This window comes from Molossus molossus, unplaced genomic scaffold (genome assembly GCF_014108415.1).
Source record: "Molossus molossus isolate mMolMol1 unplaced genomic scaffold, mMolMol1.p scaffold_m16_p_2, whole genome shotgun sequence".
NCBI classification, from domain to species: domain Eukaryota; kingdom Metazoa; phylum Chordata; class Mammalia; order Chiroptera; family Molossidae; genus Molossus; species Molossus molossus.
In genome coordinates, this window is record NW_023425355.1 from 1,359,538 (window position 1) to 1,373,420 (window position 13,883).

The 13,883-nt window shown below is 52.0% G+C and overlaps 1 protein-coding gene across 11 annotated transcripts; it reads left to right on the forward strand.

Moving 5' to 3' along the window:
• Nucleotides 1-428: 428 nt before the first annotated feature.
• Nucleotides 429-5,568, forward strand: CITED1 (Cbp/p300 interacting transactivator with Glu/Asp rich carboxy-terminal domain 1). Of its 11 annotated transcripts, XM_036270945.1 has the most exons (5): nt 616-681; nt 1,005-1,023; nt 2,087-2,205; nt 4,336-4,460; nt 4,967-5,525. In XM_036270945.1, the coding sequence occupies exons 3-5, from the start codon at nt 2,187-2,189 to the stop codon at nt 5,492-5,494; spliced, it is 672 nt and encodes a 223-aa protein (XP_036126838.1). In that variant the 5' UTR covers nt 616-681; nt 1,005-1,023; nt 2,087-2,186; the 3' UTR covers nt 5,495-5,525. The 11 variants fall into 11 exon arrangements, with proteins under 11 accessions (XP_036126844.1, XP_036126846.1, XP_036126842.1 ...); XM_036270953.1 differs by lacking the exons at nt 616-681; nt 2,087-2,205 and adding an exon at nt 463-508; XM_036270950.1 differs by lacking the exon at nt 2,087-2,205 and having other exon boundaries at nt 622-681.
• The last annotated feature ends 8,315 nt before the right edge of the window (nt 5,569-13,883 follow it).

The window sequence follows — 13,883 nt, forward strand, 5'->3', positions numbered from 1 at the left end:
GTGGAATTTATTGGGCAAGTCCATGCAGGGCGGTGGGGAGAGACCATGTCCCGGGCCCAGGTCCCCGCCAGCTTTAGAAGCACAAGCGTCGGCCGAGGGTTCAGGGCTCGGGGTGCCTATGGCCTGGGTCCCCCAGCTCCACCCCGGGAGCCGTGGCCCGTTCCCGGCGCTGCCGGACCCGCGGGGCCGCTCGGACTCCGTTCCCCAGCCGGCCCTTCGCTTTCACACGATCCGCGGTGACTGCACCAGCTCGAGCGCCTTTAAAGGGCCACACACTCCAGCCGCCGCTATAAAATGTTCCCAGCGGCACAGCTGCAGAAGGGATACGGCTGAGCTGCCCGAGAGGCTGCTCTCTGCACCCGGAGGCTGCTCTCTGCACCCGCAGGCTGCTCCGTGCGCGCGGAGGCTGCTCACCCCGCCCGCAGCCCGCGCGCAGCCCGCCGACTGAGGGTCTTCCCGGCGAGGAGGGAGAAGGCTACGGAAGGCACAGCACCCGCTCTGGCCCTGCGTGAGTATCCAGTTCAGATTTTGCCACCAACTCGCCCACGAGCCAGGACATGTGCTAATAATGCCCTAAGCCGGTTATAAAGACGTGGAAATTGAGGGGGAGAGGGGAAAAAGGGGGAAAGGGTCTGTCCTTCCTGGGATTCCGAGCCGAGGCCAGTCTGCTGCCGTGTGCGTGTGCGTCAGGGCTCTCCGGGCGGCAATGGGGGCTTGAGAGCCGGGTCCCCCGCGCCGGGAAGGGAGCGCGGTGGCCGCCACCGCCGCGCCACCGCCCCGGAGTCAGGCGCCGAAGCCGCGGGCGGGCGGGCGGGCGCGGGCCGGGGCCGCTTGGCGCGGTGCGGCGCGGCGGCGGCGCGCGGTGCGGGCTTTTCCCAGGCGCCCCGGGGTCGGGTGGCACTGAGCGCGACCGGCTCGCGGCGGCGGTGGCGGCGTGCGTGACAGGGGCTGGGGGCTCCGCCGCTTCGCCCGCGGCTCACCGGGCTCCGCGCTTCCTTCTCCAGGGCAGGCGGCTTCCCAGAGGTAAGGCGGGCCGCCCGGCAGGGCGCTGGGCTGGGCGGCGGGGCCGGGGGACCCCAGCCGCGCGGGCGTGGGGAGCGGGCGGCGGCCGGGCGGCCCGGGGGGCTTCGAGGGAGTTGTTTCCTGTTCGAAAGCTGCTCTGCTGGGGGCGGAGGGGCCGCCGCCTGCCCGCCCGCGAGCCGTTTCGCTCGCCAGCGCTCCCGCCTGCCGGCAGGCGCCCGCTTTTCCCGGGGAGACGGCAGCACCTTTTCTCCCCGCGCCCGCGCTTTCTCCAGCTCGGCTGCCACCGACTTTGCTAACCGCCCGGACCGCATCTGGACGCTCGCGCTCCGGGGCTGCACAAAGCTCAGGTTTCCTTTGGGGGCCGGAGGCGAAACGGGGCTTTTCGGGCCGAGTTCGGGGCAATTGCGAGATGGAAGTTAGCGAATTTGGGCAACTTGCCTCTACTACCCAGGCGACCTCTGCTCTCCCCCACACGCACGCCCACTCAGCCACGCACACCCACGCACACACCCCTCTGCTTATAAGCGAGAGCGGCGGGCCGGCTGCTCGCGGAGTCCTGGCCTCGCGGAGCGCCGGACTTGGAGCCAGAGGGACGTGGCTGCGAATCCCGGCTCCGCCACTTTCTAACGCTGTGACCTTGGGCAAGTTACCGGACCTCTGCGAGCCTCGGTGTTCTGGTAGCGGGGTTAGAGCACCGATCAGAGGCGGCCTGGCTAGGGGGTGGGCTCAGCCTGCGGCCGCGTCGGATGCTTAGCGGGCGCTCAGTAAGTGTTGGGGGAACCAGCGCAGGAGTGGCCGCCGCCGGTGCCTGAGTGCGCCCCCGCGCGCGGCCACCCCGCGGGGCCCCAAACTCGCCGCGGAGGCCGAGACCCCGCGCCCGGCCCGCCTGCCCCTACTATCTGTTCCCGGCACAGCGCGTGCGGGGACGGGCGCACGGGGCCCTGGGGGCCTGGGTGCTCGCGCCCACCGTGCAGGGATGCTCCGGGCCGCCCCAGCTCCGGCGCCTCCACCTGGGATGCGGCGAGGAGGGCAGCCGGGCTGTCCGCAAACAACGGGCCTTTAGTTTTCAGGTGGCGGAACTGACTGGTCTGGGTTAGAGCGCGTCCAAGCCAAGCCGCAGTACTGTTTGCATTTTTAAATTTCTCCTCGGTGAGAAAATAGCCATGGAGATGGAGCCATCCGGTTGGTGCCATTTTAACTTTTGGTCCCCCAACAGGTCAAGGACGAGGCCCCCCGACTTGCCTCTCCCGTCTTTCTGCTCTCCCCACCCCCATGTAGGCGGGAGGGGGCTGAGAAGGGCGGGCGGGAACGGTAGCCGGAGCCCGCGAGGCACCAGTGTGGGAGCCGGCACTTGTTGCTGGGGTGGCCCAGCCGCCTCTCGCAGCCGGCTCAGCGGTCAGCTCTCGGCTTGGGGAGCAGGCTGGGACGCTTCGGAGCTGCGAAGTTTTATCTTCGAGCAGGCTGCGTGGCGGGCTGGAGACAGAAAATCGGGCAAGCAGGGGCAGGGATTCCGATCGAAACGCGCTCGATTGCCTCTTCAGACGAATTCAACAACACTTACTGAGTGCCTAAGGGGCACCGATCCAGCCGGGGGTTGGGGGGGGAGGCAGCGGCTTGGGAGGCAACACTGCGGAGTGGCAACAGGGTCCCGGTTAGGGGAACTCCCAGCCTGAAGGGGGAGACGTGGTAAAAGGGTCTTCCCCAGGGACTGGTCTTAAAACATACTTTTTTCTGGTTCTTTTTTTTCCCTACCCCCCCCCCCCCCTTTATTGTTGTTGCTGCTGCTGCTTCTTCTTTTGTACATTTCGGGACATTTGGGCGGCATAACGAAGGAAGGCTGGATAGGATTGAGGGAAGATGGGCAGGGCCCCTCCACATTTTCCTTAGCATGTGGAAACTGCTTGAGAACTGAAGGTGCTGGGCTCTGGAAGACACATGGATTAGACTCCTCGTCTTGTGATCACGGGCTTGAAATATCGCTGGGTTGCCTCAGAGAATGAACAGAGCTCCAATCAAGCAGTGGTGGTGGGGATCCAGCCACTGATTTTGTTTTGCTGATGTTCCCCCCCCCTACGTTGTCCTTCCTTTATTTTCTTGCCTCCCTCTCATCCGAGTGGTGCAAAGACGATAAAGAGAGGAAGTAAGTGGCCACTTTCTAGAAGTGTCTGAGCAGATTCTTAATGACCACTGGGGGAGGGTGATGTCAAGGAGAATTCTAGCCTTGTTGGAAAGACTAGAGATGCTTTTTAAGGTGCGCGAGATTCTTCGAGGCAGAAGGTATTTATAAATATAAAATTCGACATCTCTGATTCATCACAAAGGCTAGAATATATGAGGCTTCAAAAACAAGCTTTTACGAAAATAACTTAAGAGTTCTCAGGTGAGGAGATTTTTATTTTCTGATTTGGGGGGGGTTCTTGTTCTCTCACCCCCTTATCCTTTGGCACCTGACCTAGGGAATTATTTCTTCAGCAGCCGTTTGAATCATTCTAGGAGTGATTCAGTGGTCAGGCGAGAACTGCGGGCTAAGAGTGCTAGACCCTGCTCCCAGAACCACTGCCACTTGATAGGAAAGCCATTGAATCTCTGTGCCTGTTTCCCTGCAGGAGGAAGTGTTGGGGTCTGGCACTACAGGTGTGTGTGGCTGGGCTCGGACCAGGTGTCCGAGGCTGACTTGGAGGGGGCTCGAGGCAGGGAGGAAACGAAAACATTCCTTGCTGCTCTCTGGCCACCTCAGAGCCCCCAGCCCACCTTGATCAGCCTGGCTCTTCTCACACCCACACCTGAGACAGGGCTTTGGCGCTCCATGGCGTTGGCTTTGGGGACGTGCTCCTTCCCTGGGCTGCAGCCTCCAGCTTTCTAGGTCTCCTTGCCCTGACTCCTTCCCACTCGCTCTCAGTCCCAGTGGAGGCCCAGCTCTCCAGCCCAGAAGCCAGTGGCCCATGAAGACAGTGTGCTCCTTACTCAGGGACATTTCTGCCTTCAGAATCAGGAATGGTGCCATCCCCTCCCATACACACACTCGGGGCTGTGAAATCACCGGCAGGAGGAAACGGTCATTGTGTACCCTCTTGGTGATGTGGGTAGCTGGCTGCCAGGGCAGCACCTGGCTGAACCAAGCACCTTTCCTGCCTCAGGCAAACGAAGTTCCCGCGTGATCGGCTCCCTTGCTCAGTGGTCTCCGGTCTGGGGTCTGACCCTGCTGCCGTCCTTGCCTTGTAGCTGTGTGGGATTGCCCTGCTTTGAGCTCTGTTAGTGCTTTCTTGGCTAATGAGGGCTTTGCCCTTCTTACCTTTTCTCCATCACGAACAGCACAACAGCTCCAGCTGACAGCATCACCTCCCACCAATTTATTCAACTTCTGCCAAGGCTCTGAAATGCCAACAATGTCGAGACCTGCACTTGATGTCAAGGGTGGCACCTCACCTGTGAAGGAGGTAACTTTTGCCATTTTACAAATGAGACACAGACCGGGAAAGACGACCTGGTCTGGGGCCATGTTAGAGGCCCTCCTAGTTGTGGCGTCTAGTGTCACTTAGCAGGGAGGAGACAACACGGCTTTCCCTGGGGAGAGGGAGGATACCTTCTGCCTAAATGTGGTCAAATTGAACCCACTTGGGTTGTTGAGAGGTGGCTGGGCAGGGAGCAGAGAAGTACAACTGGAACAAGACAACACCATTGAGGCCGAGAAGAGGGCCAATGAGATGCCCTTGTTGGAATGGGGAGGTGGCAGGAGGGAGATGACAGCAGCAAACCCACTTAGGGTGGCAGGTGCCCAGCACGAGGACTGGGCTCTGAGCATTGAGATCAAAAGGATCCTCGGGCTGGGAGCTTAGCTTCTCAGGGGGTGTTCTTGCTACCTGCCCACCACTAGCCCCAAATGAAGTCCACGTAGGAGCTTCCTGGGCCTACGTACTATGCTGTGCCTTTCTCTGTCTTCTAGGATGCCAACCAAGAGATGAGCTCTCTGGCTTACTCTAACCTGGGGGTGAAAGATCGCAAAGCAGTAGCCACTCTGCACTACCCCGGGGTCACTTCGAATGGAACCAAGGCCAGTGGGGTTCCCACTAGTTCCTCGGGATCTCCACCTCCAGTAGGCTCTCCTGCCACCACCCCTCCCTCTAAACCCCCACCCTTCAACGTGCACCCTGCCCCTCAACTGCTGGCCAGTATGCAGCTGCAGAAACTTAATAGCCAGTATCATGGGATGGCTGCCGCCACTCAGGGCCAACCCGGGGAGGCAGGGCCCCTGCAAAACTGGGGCATTGGGGCTCAGGCGGGAGGCGCGGGGTCACTCTCTTCTTCTGCTGGTGCCCAGAGCCCTGCAATCATCGATTCCGACCCAGTGGATGAGGAGGTGCTGATGTCGCTGGTGGTGGAACTGGGACTGGACCGGGCCAATGAGCTTCCGGAGCTGTGGCTGGGGCAGAATGAGTTCGACTTCACTGCAGACTTTCCTTCTGGCTGCTGATGCTAACTGTCCCTAAACATGGAGGAATAAAGCCACCAATTCTGTTGTAAATAAAAATAAAAGTTACTTACAAAGAGATGGGCCAACTGGAGGTGTTCTTCATTGAGGTCTACATGGTCTGGTGTCCTTTCAGCAATTCTGAGGCCCCTGGGTTGGGGGTTGGGGGTTGGGGGTGAATAGCCAGGAGGGAGCTGGATGGCAGAGGAGGGATGGAGGAGCTGGAGGGGACTGCTCACTGAATTCCTGCCGCCACTGCTGCACCGGTATCTCTTCAGGAGCCCAAGAACGGAGCCCTCATTGCCCCTAAGACCCCAGGAACACTGTCCTGTTCGAGGTTGAAAACGGGGGCTGGTTGGGGGCGTTCCCAGAAGACAGACTGATCCAGACCCTTCCTCAGCCTCCTCGCCACTTGCACATTCAGATCTAAAGGGTTGTCCTGGCCATGTGGCACACACTTCACCAACCCTTAAAGCCACCCCCACCCACTCTGTAGCCCCAGCCCAGTTGACCCATTAAGGCCACCCCTTTGTCCTTTTGCCTTGGAGCAGTAGATAGAACCTAAGTAGGATCCTATGACCTGGGAACTCAGATTTCTCTGGAAAATTACAAAAGCTCCAGACTCCATCGATTAAACAGATTCCCATGCCTTCTTTAAGTCCTTCAGACAATTGCTCAGGCCCTCCCTCCAAGCCTGGTCTGAGTGTATCCGGACTCGGGCCTCCCTGGCAACGCGTGTGGGGGCTGCCCTTTCCATCTCACAGACACAGATCAGGGCTGGACTTGACAAGTTCCACTCTTGGGGATACAGCCTTTGCCCTTAGTTTAACTGCTGAAGAGGCAGTGGCTTCAGAAACGTGCCCAGTGACAAGACAGCACTGAACTGGATCCTGGCCCTGGGAGGGCAGTTCAGCCCTATCCTCGTGTTGGCACAACCCAAGGGTCTCCTCTGCAGACGTTTCAGACTCCTAGAGACATCCTTCCTCGGACATTGTGAAAATGACTTGGAGCAGCTCAGGACTAGCATGAGGCCTGTCCCACACCAAGCACTTTCAAAGGAGCCTGCTGGCAGAGGTCATGCACTGGGTTTGGTTGGCACTCCCTGAGCACCTGCTCTGGGCCAGCCACTCTGCTCGGCATTGGAGCGTGAATTAGATAAAGTGTGCACCTTTGAGGGGTCCCCCATCTAGAAGGAGAATGACAGGCCCCAACAAATCACGAACACAGCATTGCCCATAATGCTTGGGGAAGGTGCTGTTCGATCCCAGAAAAGGACACGTCTCCATCTGCCTGGGAAGTCTGGGGAAGGAAGGCTTCCTAGGACTAAACTGGTTCATTTGTTTGTTTTTAATATCTCACAAGCACTAACTATATGATACAACCTCTTTGGGAAAAGTAGAAACTACACATAAGGTTTAAACCCTTTGAGCTTGTGTTTCCCTCAATCTTGATCACCTCTGGCCCTGCACAGAGGTAGCAACTGTTTATCTATTCGTGGTGCATGCTCACCGGCCTTGCCCTGTGCCTTTACACAAAGACGTGTCTACCTACAGAAACAGTAGGGTTTGAAATGAGACTACAGCCAGCCAAGGCTAGAATGAGTAAGGGGGTAAGCTGCTCTGCAGGCACAGGTTCATGGAAGGCGCTGTGGTGGCTGAGACGCAGACTTTTCCTGTTCTTCTAGGCCAAGTGAGGAGCGTGGCTTTATCTGTAGTACCACCAGCCCTGTAGCTTGTTGGAGAATCTCTGGGAGTTTGCAGGGAAGCAAAGACTTAACTAACTTTGATTTTTAGGATGATCCCAGGGAAGGTGGATGGTTAGATTTATCTAAGCCTGCAAACATGGAGACATGGGGCTCTGAGGGGCTGCTGAGGCAGGGGTGGGGAAATGAAGAGGAAAGAATGGAAGCTTGGGAGAAGGTGGAGAAAACAAGGGCCTGGAGGCCCGTGTGCAGGGAAGAGATGAGGATTGGGAGAGGCAGGAAGTGAAGGAAAAGGTCAGCAAGCAGGTTTCAGAATATTTATATATATATATATAACATTTTTATTGATTTTAGAAAGAGGGAGAGGGAGAGAGATGGAAACATCGATGAGAGAGAACATCGACTGGCCACCTCGTGCATGCCCCCCACTGAGGATCTGGCCCACAACCTGGGCATGTGCCCTGACTGGGAATCGAACTGGTGACCTCTTGGTGCAGGGTCGATGCTCAACCACTGAGCCATACCGGCCTGGCAAGTTTTCGGAATCTTGACAGTCTAATGACACAGGGCAGAGGTGAGCTCAGGAGTGGGATCTAAAGCAGAATAGCAGGATGTGGAAGGAACTTAGACCCTAAAAGGCTGTGGGTTCCAGGTCTCCCCACCCCCTCCCGCTGCTGAGGCCTTCCCAAAACATGGTTCTGGCCAAACAAAACAGGTCAGCAGGCTGGACCGCTTGCCACCCCTGCCCTCTGGAGCCCCTAGGGTGTCAGCAGTCTTTAGGGTGAGGAGAAGCCCAAGCCAGGGGTCAGTGCCTCTGAGGGGGAGGGGCTGCCATGGAGTCATGGAGATGACAGTACCGCTGGGAAGCAGGTGGGGGTGGGGGATGGCCTGGACATCCCCAGAGAAGGTGCTTCTGAAGGAGCGGGGAGAACAAGACCTCGGGCATGGCAATCCTGCCTCCTGGTGCCAGGGTCCAGAAGTGTGGCCAACTGAACATCCTCTTCTCCAGAGGGCTTGGAGGGAGAAGGCGGCAGGGAGCCCTCCAGGGAGAGAGAACCCAGGTTGAGCTCAGGTGAGAAGCGTGAAGCAGTCATTTTTTATTGCTGGAGAAGGAGCCAGAGAGGCAGAATGTCACAGGGCACAGCGGGCTGAAGGCAGGGCAGCTTCTGCCTCTGCCCCACCATTTCACATTCAGGCCTCTTATTACTCAACTAGACACGTTCACGGGGTCACCAGAAGATTTCTGAAGCCAACTCCTCTCCCTGGGGGCTAGGAGGCAAGGTTCCCAGATGCACACAGATAAGGAACGCTGCCTGCCCTCAAGGAGCTTGTAGCCTAGGAGCAGATGAAGTCTGACCAAGAGCGCCTCCTAGGACACCAAGAGTGGTTACGCTCCCTGAGGCCACACTGGGGGGGCTCTCTCTGGTCTCAAGGAACTGACAGTCCAGTGATGGAGACAGCCGCAGCTTGAAGGATACACTGGATTTCCGTACGGTAGCAATGCTGGTGGGGAACTGAAAGGAGGGCGTGGCACAAACGAAAAGCTCAGGCTTTGTGGGGAAGGGTGGAAATGCAGCAGCTTGATGTCCTTGAAGGGCAGAGGGCTGAGAGATTAAGTTCAAATCAGATCTTGCGTTGTTTCTACTTTATCCCACAGACCGATCATTCCACAAGCATGCACTGAGCACCTACTGTGTACCAGGCGCACACTAAGTACTGCAAATAGGTGGTGAGCACATTGCCCTTTCTCTCATGAAGTTTAAAGTTTAGTGATGAGATAGACAACAGTCAAATATCGCGCAGATAGCCCTGGCCGATTTGGCTCAGCAGTCAGAGCATTGGTCTGCCGTCCGGAGAGACCTGGGTTCGGTTCCTGCTAGGGGCATGTACCTCGGTTGCAGTTTGTCCCGGCCCTGGTTGGGTCCTGCAGGTGGCGGCCACACCATGTGTCCCTTTCGCGTCAATGTTTTTCTCTCTCTCTCCCCCTCTCTCCCTCCCACTCTATCTGAACAAAAAATGGAAGGATGTCCTCGGGTGAGGATAAAAAATATATATATCACACAGATAATTATAATTACAAATTATGAGAAGCGACAGGAGGAAAGGTACAGGTGCTATGAAAGAGTATAATGGGAGCTTAATTTAAATTGTAGTACATCAAGGAGGGCTTTGAAGGTTCTGAATAATGGAGTGCTGTGGTCAGAGCTTGCATGAGGAAAATGAATCAGGCTATAGTGTGTATGGCAGGTTGGAATTATGGTGATGCTAGAAAGCTGTTACAGTGGTTCAGGCAAGAAGTAAAAGAGACCAGAAATTAGTCTATGATGAAAAGGTAGCGTTTCAGCGGGGAGTTGTTCGCTGAGCATAGAGTTTCACTTTTGCAAGATAAATTTTTGAGATCTGTTGCACGACAATGTGACTACCTTAACACCACTGAAATGTGCACCTAAAATGGTTAAGATGTAAATTTTGTTATATGTTTTTTGACCACAATTATTTTAAAGGTAGCATTTCAAAGGAGAGAGGTAATGATGGACCATTTAATAAATGCTTTGGGACAACTGGATACACTACTTCACACTACACAGAAATAAATTCCAGATGGACCCAAAGTTTTTAAATGAAACTATAAAAGTACTAGACGAAAATATGGGAAGACTTTTTAAAATCTTGAAATGAGGAGGCCTTTCCAAGAATGACACAAAACCCAGAAGCTATGGAAGAGATTTATATATTCAACTACATAACAAAACCTGCATGGCAAAAGTGCCATTATAAAAGCAAAATCAAAAGAGAAACAATAATCTGGGGTAAGTATCTGCTACCCATAGTGAATATGAAAACAGCTGTTACATATCAATATGTCAAAGACAACCAGCTTAATATAAAAATGAGCAAATAATATCAACATTAAATATAGAAAAAGAAATTGAAATGGCTTTACAACTTATCAAAAGATGCTCAAATTCACTTGTACCAAAATAGTACTTTAAAACTACACTAGGGGCCCTGGCCAGTTTGGCTCAGTGGTTAGAGTGTCGGCCTGCGGTCCAGAGAGACCCGGGGTTCAGTTCCCACTAAGGACATGTACCTCAGTTGTAGTTTGTCCCCAGCCCTGGTTGGGCCCTGTGGGTGGCAACCACTCGATGTGTCCCTTTCACGTCGATGTTTCTCTCTCTCTCTTACTCTCTATCTGAACAAAAAAATGGAAAAATGTCCTTGGGTGAGGATAAAAAAAAACCTACACTAGGGGATTTCTAGTCTCAGAACAAGATGATGTAGACTCACTTTTCCCTGCTCCTCTCCTACAAATACAACTATATCTCCTAGAAATTACTCAACCGATAATGATGAAGGGACTGTGAAAGCAGGAAAGGAGAAGGTGAATTGGCTAGGAGCTCAAGACTTGAAAAATGACAACCTGGGGAGTTCTCTTGGGTTTCTTTTTATCTCCCACACACCCCTACACTGGGTACCAAAGTGGCCTGCAACCCAAAACCACCATCACCACCACCACCACCACACACACACACACACACACACACACACACACACACACAGCACTGCCTGGGAAAGAAGCCCAACAGAGACCTAGTGGGGGAATGAAGCCCGCTCCACAACCCAAACCGCAGAGGGTGGTGTGAATTGCCTGCAGTAGCACAACCCTGAGCTGTCTCAGTTCCCACTCCAGAACGGGGACAGCAGCAGCCTGATTTGCCTACAGCAGTCACAGTAGCAAAGCCCCATATCTCCCTGCTCCCCACCCAGTGGCATGAGGATACCCAGCCACAACCACCCCCACCTACCAGAAGATCACCCAGCAAAAGCAAGCAGCTCAGGGAAGCACCTTCTGCCCCTGCAGACAGCACCAGCGAGGACTGAGTGGGAGCCCCAGGGACAACAGAATAACGGAGCATACCAAAATAACATCGCAGTGGCTTGGAAAACTAAACCTACAACCCACAGGAGTACACCTGAATGTACACGCTAAACCCAAACACGGTGACTGCCTACTACATAAAAGGCTGAAATGGGATCAAGACTCTCCTGACATAACCAAAATGATCAGAATACAATTAAAAATCACTCATCATAACAAGAGCCAGGAAAATCACAATTTGATGAGAAAAGATAATCAACGACACCAATAGCAAGATGAATTAGATGTTGGAATTACCTGACAAGGGTTTTAAAGCAGCCATCATAAAAATGCTTCAACAGCCTGGCTGGTGTGGCTCAGTGGATTGAGCGTCGTCCCATGGACTGAGAGGTCCTGGTTCAATTCCAGGTCAGGGCACATGCCTGGGTTTTGGGCTCTATCCCCAGTGGGGGGTTTGCAGGAGCCAGCCGGTCAATGTTTCTCTCTCACATTGATGTTTCTATCTCTCTGTCCCTTCTCTTTCTAAAATATCAATAAAAACATGCCCTGGCCAGTTTGGTCGGCCCAAAGACCAAAGAGTCTCCAGTACCAAAGAGTCTCCAGTTTCACTCCAGTCAATGACACGTACCCCGTTTGCAGTTCGATCCCCGGCCCTGGTTGGGGTCATGCAGGAGGCAACCAATCAATGTGTCTCTCTCATATCGATGTTTCTCTCTCTCCCTCTCTCTCTCCTACTACATCTGAAAATCAATGAAAAAATATCCTCGGGTAAGAATTTTAAAAAATTTAATAAAAAAGTATTTAAATAAAATATTTCAAAAAGCAATTAAAAACTTACAATAAATAAAAATTGAAAATATCAACAAAAAATATAAGTTATAAAAATAACTAAATGGAAATTATGGAATGAAAAAACAACTGAAGTCTAAAACCTCACTGCATAGACTCAACAGTAGACTGGAGATGACAGAGGATAGGATCAGTGAATTTTAAGACATATCAATAGAATTTAGTCATTGGGAACTCACTTGAACACCAGTAAGCTATGATAAGTATGTATATAATACTACTTAAAGCAAGCTCAAGGGAACTGTAAAAAGCAATATACTTAGAATCATTGTAAATAAATCTAAATGGAAAATACCATATGATAGTGCTTATATGAGGAATCTAAAGAACAAATAAACAAACAAACAAAATTTTAAAAAGACTGATAGACACAGAGAGAAAACTGGTGAATTTCAGAGGACAGTGAGATTAGGGAACCAGGTGAAAGAGGTGAAGGGATTAAGAAACATAGATTGGGCCCGGCCAGTGTGGCTCACTGGTTGAGCGAGGGCTCATGCACCAAGAGGTCACCGGTTCGATTCCTGGTCAAGGTACATGCCCAGGTTGTGGGCCCAATCCCCAGTGGGGGGCATGTAGGAGGTGGCCAATCAATGTTCTCTCTCATCGATGTTTCCATCTTTCTCTCTCCTTCCCTTGCTCTCTCTCTCTAAAATCAATAAAGAAAAAATATTTTTAAAAAAGAAATACAGCCCTGGCCGGTTTGGCTCAGCAGTTAGAGCGTCGGCTCATGGACCAGAGAGACCCAGGTTCGGTTCCCACTAAGGGCATATACCTTGGTTGCAGTTTGTCCCTGGCCCTGGCTGGGGTCATGTGGGTGGCAACCAGTCGATGTGTCTCTCACATCGATGTTTCTCTCTCTCTATCTTCTTCCCACTCTATCTGAAGATAAATGCAAAAATGTCCTCAAGTGAGGATAAAAAAAAAAAAAGGAAATACAAATTGGTAGTTACAAAATAGTCACAGGGATGTAAATAAAACTTAGGGAATATAGTCAATAATATTGTGATAACTATGTACGGTGCCAGGTGGGTACTGGAAATACCAAGGGGGACCACTCTGTAAAGTATATGACTAACCACTAAACTGTACACCTGAAGTCAATACAAAATAAAATTGAAAAAGAAAATAAAAGAAAGAGATAAGTAGAATGGATTTTTAAATAATATTCCAACTATATGCTATCTGCAAGAAACTCACTTCAAACATAGCAGCATAGGTAGGTTGAAAATAAAAGGATGAAAAGATATATCATGCAAACATTAAGGTTTTAAAAAGCAGGAGAGACTATGTCAATATCAGATAAAGTAGACTTCAGAGCAAAGAAAATTACTAGGGACAAAGAGAGACATTACATGATGTTGAAAGGATCAATCCAAGAAGACATAGCAATCCTAAATGTGGATGCGCCACAACAAAGCTTCAAAACACGTGAAGCAAAAACTGAGAACGCCGCAAGGCAAAATAGACAGATCTGCAATTAGACTTGCAGAGTTCAACACACTCTTAGCAGCTAATAGAAAAACTAGACAAATTCAGCAAAGATAAAGAACTCAGCAACACCATCAACCAAGAGCATCTAGTTGACATTTATAGAACACTTCACCCAACAAAAGGAGAACAAATATTCTTTTCAAGTACTCATGGAACATTGACCAAGATAGGCCATATCCTGGGGCATAAAACAAACCTTGGTAAATGTAAAAGAATTGAAATCATAGTATGTTCTCTGGCTATAATGGAATCAAACTAGTAATAAATAACACAAAGATAACAGAAAAATCTCCGAACACTTGGAAACTAAACAACGTAATTCTAAATAATTCATGGGTCAAAAGGAAGTCTCAAAGGAAATGTTTTTTGTTTTTTTTTTAGTTTTTTTCAATTACAGTTTACATTTAATATTAGTTTATATTAGACAATTGTATACTTTCCCTCCCCCCATATTTCCAATACCCACCTGG